Source organism: Rhinoraja longicauda, chromosome 25 (assembly GCF_053455715.1).
Source record: "Rhinoraja longicauda isolate Sanriku21f chromosome 25, sRhiLon1.1, whole genome shotgun sequence".
Lineage (NCBI taxonomy): Eukaryota > Metazoa > Chordata > Chondrichthyes > Rajiformes > Arhynchobatidae > Rhinoraja > Rhinoraja longicauda.
Genome location: NC_135977.1, coordinates 345,894 through 354,454, shown reverse-complemented (window position 1 = coordinate 354,454; position 8,561 = coordinate 345,894). Strand labels below are relative to the sequence as shown.

Sequence of the window (8,561 nt, the reverse complement as noted above, 5' to 3'; positions counted from 1 at the left end):
CTGTCTCTCTCCCCCTCTGTCTCTCTCCCCCTCTGTCTCTCTCCCCCTCTGTCTCTCTCCCCCTCTGTCTCTCTCCCCCTCTGTCTCTCTCCCCCTCTGTCTCTCTCTCCCCCTCTCTCTCTCTCTCTCTCTCTCACGCAGCGCGTCCCCGGCGCCGCGGCAACGCCGTCTCCGTGGCAACGGCAGTCAACACGCGTGCCGTCGCCATGGCGACCGGCCTGTGCGCGCTCCCGCGGCGGCGGTTGAACCTCGGCGGCGGCGGTTGATGCGCGCCCCTGGCAGCGGTTGAACCTCGGCGGCGGCGGTTGCTGCGCGTGCCCGGTTGATGCGCGCCCCCAGCAGCGGTTGAACCTCGGCGGCGGCGGCGGTTGATGCGCGTCCCCGGTGGATGCGCGCTCCCGGCAGCGGTTGAACCTCGGCGGCGGTTGATGCGCGCCCCCGGCAGTGGCAGCCATGTCGCTGGACGACCCGCGCCTCGAGTGGCTGCGGGACCGCGTGCTGCAGGCGCTGGGCCTGACCGACCCCGACTGCTTCGAGGAGCTTCTCAACCGCGACGACGGGCTGCACGAGCTCGTCATCCTCCGCTTCCTCAACGACACCCACACCGAGGACTGCCCGTCCGCACTGCTCTTCTTCTGCGGCAGCCGCAGCGTGGAGGAGGAGCTGGAGGTCGACTACGGTGAGGGGGGGGGGGGAGACAGTGGGGGGGGGGGGGACAGTGGGGGGGGAGGGGGGACAGTGGGGGGGAGGGGGGACAGTGGGGGGGAGGGGGGACAGTGGGGGGGAGGGGGGACAGTGGGGGGGAGGGGGGACAGTGGGGGGGAGGGGGGACAGTGGGGGGGAGGGGGGACAGTGGGGGGGAGGGGGGACAGTGGGGGGGGGGGAGGGGGGACAGTGGGGGGGGGGACAGTGGGGGGGAGGGGGGACAGTGGGGGGGAGGGGGGACAGTGGGGGGGGGGAGGGGGGACAGTGGGGGGGGGGGACAGTGGGGGGGAGGGGGGACAGTGGGGGGGAGGGGGGACAGTGGGGGGGAGGGGGGACAGTGGGGGGGGGGGAGGACAGTGAGGGGGGAGGGGGGACAGTGGGGGGGGGGGACAGTGAGGGGGGAGGGGGACAGTGAGGGGGGAGGGGGGACAGTGGGGGTGAGGGGGGACAGTGGGGGGGGGGGTGGAGAAGGAGCTGGAGGTCGACTACGGTGAGGGGGGGGGGGGGGACAGTGGGGGGGAGGGGGGACAGTGGGGGGGAGGGGGGACAGTGGGGGGGAGGGGGGACAGTGGGGGGGGGGGACAGTGAGGGGGGAGGGGGACAGTGGGGGGGGAGGGGTGGAGAAGGAGCTGGAGGTCGACTACGGTGAGGGGGGGGGAGACAGTGGGGGGGAGGGGGGACAGTGGGGGGGAGGGGGGACAGTGGGGGGGGAGGGGGGACAGTGGGGGGGAGGGGGGACAGTGGGGGGGGGGGACAGTGAGGGGGGAGGGGGACAGTGGGGGGGGAGGGGTGGAGAAGGAGCTGGAGGTCGACTACGGTGAGGGGGGGGGGAGACAGTGGGGGGGAGGGGGGACAGTGGGGGGGAGGGGGGACAGTGGGGGGGAGGGGGGACAGTGGGGGGGAGGGGGGACAGTGGGGGGGGGGGACAGTGGGGGGGGGGGAGGACAGTGAGGGGGGAGGGGGACAGTGGGGGGGGAGGGGGGACAGTGGGGGGGGGGGGACAGTGGGGGGGGAGGGGGGACAGTGGGGGGGGGGGGGGGACAGTGGGGGGGAGGGGGGACAGTGGGGGGGAGGGGGGACAGTGGGGGGGGAGGGGTGGAGAAGGAGCTGGAGGTCGACTACGGTGAGGGGGGGGGAGACAGTGGGGGGGAGGGGGGACAGTGGGGGGGGACAGTGGGGGGGAGGGGTGGAGAAGGAGCTGGAGGTCGACTACGGTGAGGGGGGGGGAGACAGTGGGGGTGAGGGGGGACAGGGGGTGAGGGGGGACAGTGGGGGTGAGGGGGGACAGTGGGGGGGAGGGGGGCAGGGGGGAGGGGTGGAGGAGGAGCTGGAGGTGGGGGTGAGGGGGGACAGTTTGGGGGACAGTGGGAGGAGTGGGGGGGCAGTGAGAGGAGAGGGGGTGACTGGGGGAGAGGAGGGACTGGGGGGAGGATGGCAGTGGGGGGAGTCATGTGGGGAGGAGGGGAGACTGGAGGGGGTGAGAGGAGGGATGGGGTGAACGTGTGGTGAGTGAGGGGGAGGTGAGAGGGCAACCTGGGGGAATTGGGGTGTGGCAGGCTGAATGAGGTGGTGGGGGGCGGAGAAATAGGGGGAAATCCAGGGTGGGGTGGGGGAGATTTGGCGAGATGGGGGGAGAACGGGGATGATGGGAGTTGGAGGCAAGGAGGGAGAGCTGGTGGTGGGGGGGGGGGGTGAGAGGTGGGGGACGGAGAGAACAGGGAGTGGATCGGGGTTGCTATGGTAGGGAGGGGCTGTTGAGTTTAGGCAGAGAGGGGATTTTGGGGGGGGGGTGAGAGGTGCAGGGGGTGGGAACTTTGGTGACCGCTAAGACCGGGTGTATAAACTGGCCAGAGGGCCGGTGTGTGGGCCAGAGGGGCCGGTGTGTGGGCCAGAGGGGCCGGTGTCTGGTCTAAAGGGGCCGGTGTGTGGGCCAGAGGGGCGGTGTGTGGGCCAGAGGGGCCGGTGTGTGGGCCAGAGGGGCCGGTGTGTGGGCCAGAGGGGCCGGTGTGTGGGCCAGAGGGGCCGGTGTGTGGGCCAGAGGGGCCGGTGTGTGGGCCAGAGGGGCCGGTGTGTGGGCCAGAGGGGCCGGTGTATGGGCCAGAGGGCCGGTGTGTGGGCCAGAGGGGCGGTGTCTTGTCTAAAGGGGCCGGTGTCTGGGCCAGAGGGCCGGTGTATGGGCCAGAGGGGCCGGTGTCTGGGCCAGAGGGGCGGTGTATGGGCCAAAGGGGCCGGTGTCTGGGCCAGAGGGGCGGTGTGTCTGGTCTAAAGGGGCCGGGCCATAGGGCTCACCAGTTGGTTCCCGCATCTCCCACTGTTGATGTACACACTGCTACAGCCTACAGGTGCCATTGTGGTTTACTGGAGCTAGCCTTCACAAAACTCTGTCACTGTTTATATTCTTCTTCATAAAGACCTATATGAAGCCGCTGAAGATGCTCACGATGAAGATGGTGAAGTTTCTGGGCCAACTGAGAAGTCAGAGTTGGCCATTGAGGAAGAAACATCAAGAACTGTTGGTAAGTGTGTACGGAGGTGTAAAGCACCATAGTTTACTGTGGAATCAGTCAGATTGCATAGTGTTTTACTGTAAACAGGAATTAAATATCTTCCTGCATGGCCTTTTCTGTATTAGAACAAGAGAATGCTAGTACTCAGCAAAGCTGCAAGTTAGAGAAACAGTTAACATTTCACCTCTCACTGCAGCTGAGGCTGGAAAAAGTCCTGGCTTCCCCTTCGCACTCTGTTGGCCTGACCTGTATTGAGCTGCTAGGTGAGATCTTCGAAGCTTTAGAAACATAGAAACATAGGAAATAGGTGCAGGAGTAGGCCATTCGGCCCTTTGAGCCATTTAATATGGTCATGGCTGATCATCCCAAATCAGTGCCAAATCAGTGCCCTGTCCCTGCTTTCTCCCCATATCCCTTGAGTCCATTAGCCCTAAGTACCACCTCGCTCGCGCGCAGACTCGCCTTCAGGTCTCTCAAACTCAGTGGCACTGAGGGCAAGCTAAAGTAGAGGTCCACAGAATTGCAACGCTAACTCTGTTTCATGAATGAAATTAGTAAGAATGTGATACTGTTATTTTCTCCACAACCTTATGGAGAAGGGGGAGAGGATGACGAACTCTTCTCATCACTGCTTTGATCTACAGTTTCTTCGAGTCAGAAATTGTCATCACAGGGAATGGAGCCCACGCTGTCCCAGGCAAGCCAGGCCGAGGAGGAAGATACAACCTTTACCCTGCCGCGCACCGTATGTACTCACACTTGCGTTTTAATTTACCGTATGTACTGACACTTGCGTTTTAATTAAGTCTATGTACTGACACTTTTGTTTGAATTGATTCTGTTGCTTCGCATTGTAAGGTTTGCTGCTGTAATCTGTAATAAGACAGGGAATAAAATGTTAGACACAAAATGCTGGAGTAACTCAGCGGGACAGGCAGCATCTCTGGAGAGAAGGAATGGGTGACGTTTTGGGTCAAGACCCTTTAACAGAAACCTCACCCATTCCTCTCCAGAGATGCTACCTGTCCTGCTGAGTTACTCCAGCATTTTGTGTCTATCTTCGATTAAAACCAGTATCTGCAGTTCCTTCCTGCACAGGAAATAAAATGTGACTGGGTTTACCGCCATTTCTTTGGGCTGACGTGTACTGTTTCACATTTTCCTTTCAATAAATTCGAAGCATTGTCTGAAACAAAAAAAAATCAGGATGACCAAAACTAACACAATACTCTTAAGCGGGGCCTCACCAACGTCTTGCACAACAGTCATGTAACATCCAAACTCCTATGCTCAGTTCTCTGACTGATCAGGGCCAGCATGTTAAAAGCCTCCTTCACCACCCTATACCCCTGTGCGCCAGTTTCAGGGTCTTGTCTACTTGTATTCTTAGATCCCTCTGCTCTACAAGGGCCCTCCGACCATTCACTCTGAAGGTCCTGCTCCAGTTTGACTTCTCAAAATGCAATACTAATCCGAATTAAACTAATCTGAATAAAAATCCACTTACCATTTTTTCCCCAAGACAGCTTTTTTTTCAACTTATCAATTCCCAAAACAACAGTGATTTTCGTGTCTCCCTTAAATATCACACTATAATCAATTCAGCCAGCATAATTCAAATAGTGTTCCCTAATTCATAAACCACAGAACTAGCTGTACCTCATTGTACCTGTGCATTTGTCTTGACTCAAGGTAACTCAGTAGCTCATTGCCCCTGGAGCTTTGTGGATCTGCGGGATGTGCTGTCCAGAACATTTTACAATTCCAACTGAATTCCTGACACAGTTGTGTAGGAAGGAACTGCAGATGCTGGTTTACATCGAAGATAGTCAATGCTGGAGTAACTCAGCGGGACAGGCAGCATCTCTGGAGAGAAGGAATGGGTGACGTTTCGGGTCGAGACCTTTCTTCAGTGAGAGTCAGGGGAAAGGGAGTCAGGGATAAAGAAGGGTAAGGTGTGAAAATGACAACAAAGTGGACAAAGGTCAAGGATACTGTTGTCAGAAGTATATCTTGCAATGTGTTGGTTTACAGACAGATGCATGTACTTTATGAAATGTCTTTATGTGTCACATTGATATACAAATCTGAGTGTTATTTCAGAAAATCATCACCCAGGTAGTGGAACAACCGATGCTCAATGTTTCACTGGAGAAAGTCCCTCCAGAGTTTGCGAATGAAGATATATTCTTTTTTCTCCGGAATAAAAAAGGTTGGTGTCTTTATAAACTAGCTGTTATTCAAACAGGTTTTAAGCTGAGCATTTGGGTACGGAAGTAACTGCTTCCTTACATTATGAACAAGTAATTTCAATGGGCACAGACTAGTAAATAATGTAACAGATCACCAACCTTCAAACAATATTGAACAAAACTGGCAGAGTAAAGTACAACAGAATAAAATCTGGAGTGGGAATCAAACCTACAGAATTGTGACTCAGTGATAACAGATCCTTGAGTCCCAATCTTCATTGATCTGGGATCTTTCTTTGTAAATCTTGTTTCACTCTGCAATAGAAAAAAGGTCAGAACCCCACATGTTGTCACTTGCTTGTAAAGAAATGTTCACACTATTAAACGTACAGCAGTTATGCATCTGTAAACATTTGTGTCTCCAGAAACCATTACTGAACCCAATGACATGAAGGAGACCAATATACTAATGCCCAAAATGCTGGAGTTTGGCATGCTGAATGGGCACTCGTTATTGATGCTCCACCAAATCTTAACACAGGTAAAACTATCAAACTATTAATGGATTGGTACAATGTTGTTAGAATTCATAGATAGACACAAAATGCTGGAGTAACTCAGCAGGCCAGGCAGACCAATCTGAAGAAGAGTCTCGACCCGAAACATACCCATTCCTTCTCTCCAGAGATGCTGCCTGTCCCGCTGAGCTACTCCAGCATTTTGTGTATATTTTCGATGTAAACCAGCATCTGCAGTTCCTTTCTATATATTTTGTTAGAATTCATTCCTTTGGACCATATTTCAGGGCTTTAAATGTTGCTGCTGGAATCCTATTTAAATAAAAATTTGGGCAATGGACCAAGGTGGCCAATAAAAGAAGAGAACTAAATCTAAGCAGAACAAAACTTCATAATAAAATGACTGGATGTATCAATTCACTATCATGGGTTATGGATTTAACAGATGAATTACTGAAAATATTTTGCCAGGATTTTTTGTCTACAATTCAGTTGAAATTTCTGTTCAAAATAGTTTTTTTTAACCTACATTTTGTAATAATAATTTAAAAAGTAAATGAAGTTATTTTCTGTTAACGACCTTTTACTGGAACAATTCTGTACTGAAGAGTTTGCTATGTCGGTTATATTTTAACGTTTCACCATTTAGATAATATTTTAACTACTAGTATAAGAAAATAACTGCAGATGCTGGTACAAATCGAAGGTATTTATTCACAAAATGCTGGAGTAACTCAGCAGGGCAGGTGACGTTTCGAGTCAAGACCCTTCTTCAGACTGATGTCAGGGGACGACGACAAAGGAAGGATATAGGTGGAGACAGGAAGATAGAGGGAGAACTGGGAAAGAGGAGGGGAGAGAGGGACAGAGGAACTATCTAAAGTTGGAGAAGTCGATGTTCATACCACTGGGCTGCAAGCTGCCCAGGCGAAATATGAGGTGCTGTTCCTCCAATTTCCGGATTGGCCTCACTATGGCACTGGAGGAGGCCCATGACAGAAAGGTCAGACTGGGAATGGGAGGGGGAGTTGAAGTGCTCGGCCACCGGGAGATCAGTTTGGCTACTATATGTTTATCATTTCTGTGTGGTTGTAGACTTTTTCAGCTTCACTCTGCATCCCCATGGGTTTCTGATTTGTCTTCCCAAATTCTTTTTTAAAAAAAATATTAAAAATGCTTTTAAAGTTGAGATTGAATTTTTAACTCCTTCAATGACTAACCTCCAATAATCCTGCACAATCTGGACTTTCATGCTGCTGGGCTGGTAGACTTTCCAGGATGTTATTTCTATTAATATCCCAAACATTTAAAAATTAGTTTTAGATGTTCCACAGTATTGTAATTTTGCAGTGAAGGCAGTAAGTTTAAAGAAAGTAGAGGTTGTGTGCCCCTGGTCAATTCAAGGAGCGTGTGGGTCACAGGGTGCCAGTTCCCAGTGAGTCGGGTGCTGGTCTATTATGGGGTGCCAGTTCCCAGTGCATTGTGGTGCTGGTCTATTATGGGGTGCCAGTTCCCAGTGCATTGTGGTGCTGGTCTATTATGGGGTGCCAGTTCCCAGTGAGTGGTGGTGCTGGGCTATTATGGGGTGTGCCTCGAGGGACTGTTTAAAGCTTCTGTTTGTGTTATCCAATTAAGGCAGATCTTACTACACATTAATACAATCAAGCCACACACATATAACAGATAGTGCAAAGAGAAAAGTACCAAAGTGCAGCATGTGGTTTACAGCATTTTAGCATTATTTTTACTGAAGAAATGTCCAGTGTTTGCTATGAAGGTAAGTTGGAAGATCGGGAGTATCCCCTAACTTACGGTAGCACCATTCAGTAGTCTGATAACAGAGGGGAAGAAGCTGTTTCTGAGTGTGTTGGTACATACTTTCAAGCTTTCATAACTTCTGCCCAACAGGAGACAGGAGAAGAAAGATTGACCGGGGTGAAAGAGATTCTTGATTTTGTTGACTATTTTCCCCAGGCAGCATGTAGTGAAGATGAAGTCAGTGATGTGGGCACCATATTATAGGAAAGATGTCAAGCTGGAAAGGTTACAGAGAAGATTTAAGGGCCTGTCCCACTTCGGCGACTGCCGGCGACTGTCAAAATCAGAGCAGATCGCTGAAAAACCTTCGATTTTTTTAACCTTCTGACAATGTGTATGACAATGACAACGACAATGCCTACGACAAGCTACAACAACCTACCACCTAGGCGACGGCAAACTACGACAACCGGCGACCCACGATAAGATAGTGGTACCAGTCAGTATATCTCACAAAATTAAATTATTTGATTTTGTATTGGTCAAAATAAATGAAATTAAAATATTTGAAAGAGATGCCATGTGAAGCTACTCTAAAATACAATAACTTCAAACTTCAATCTTTGGTCAAAATGTCCAAAATTTACTTTATTCAAGCATACAAAATTCTTATAAAAGGTGGATCAGCACTGGCGACAACCAAAGTCACCTGGCGACAACCTACGACAGTGCCCACGACAGGACACGACAAGCTACAATCATTGACGTCAAGCCAGCTGTCGCCAAAAAAATTCGAATAGAATAACATTTCCGCAATGACCGGAGAACTGCTTCGACTCATTGGAGACGACTCACGACCATGCAAACGTGCAAACGTTTGC

The 8,561-nt window shown here is 52.5% G+C and overlaps 1 protein-coding gene across 1 annotated transcript in view; it reads left to right on the top strand.

The window, feature by feature from the left end:
- Positions 1-453: 453 nt before the first annotated feature.
- dnah10 (dynein axonemal heavy chain 10) overlaps positions 454-8,561 on the top strand; it is a 176,636-nt gene continuing 168,528 nt past the window's right edge. The window contains 5 exon segments of the mRNA XM_078421084.1: positions 454-679; positions 3,117-3,221; positions 3,857-3,957; positions 5,316-5,424; positions 5,830-5,945. Of these exon segments, the coding sequence (XP_078277210.1) occupies positions 454-679; positions 3,117-3,221; positions 3,857-3,957; positions 5,316-5,424; positions 5,830-5,945 (657 nt within the window).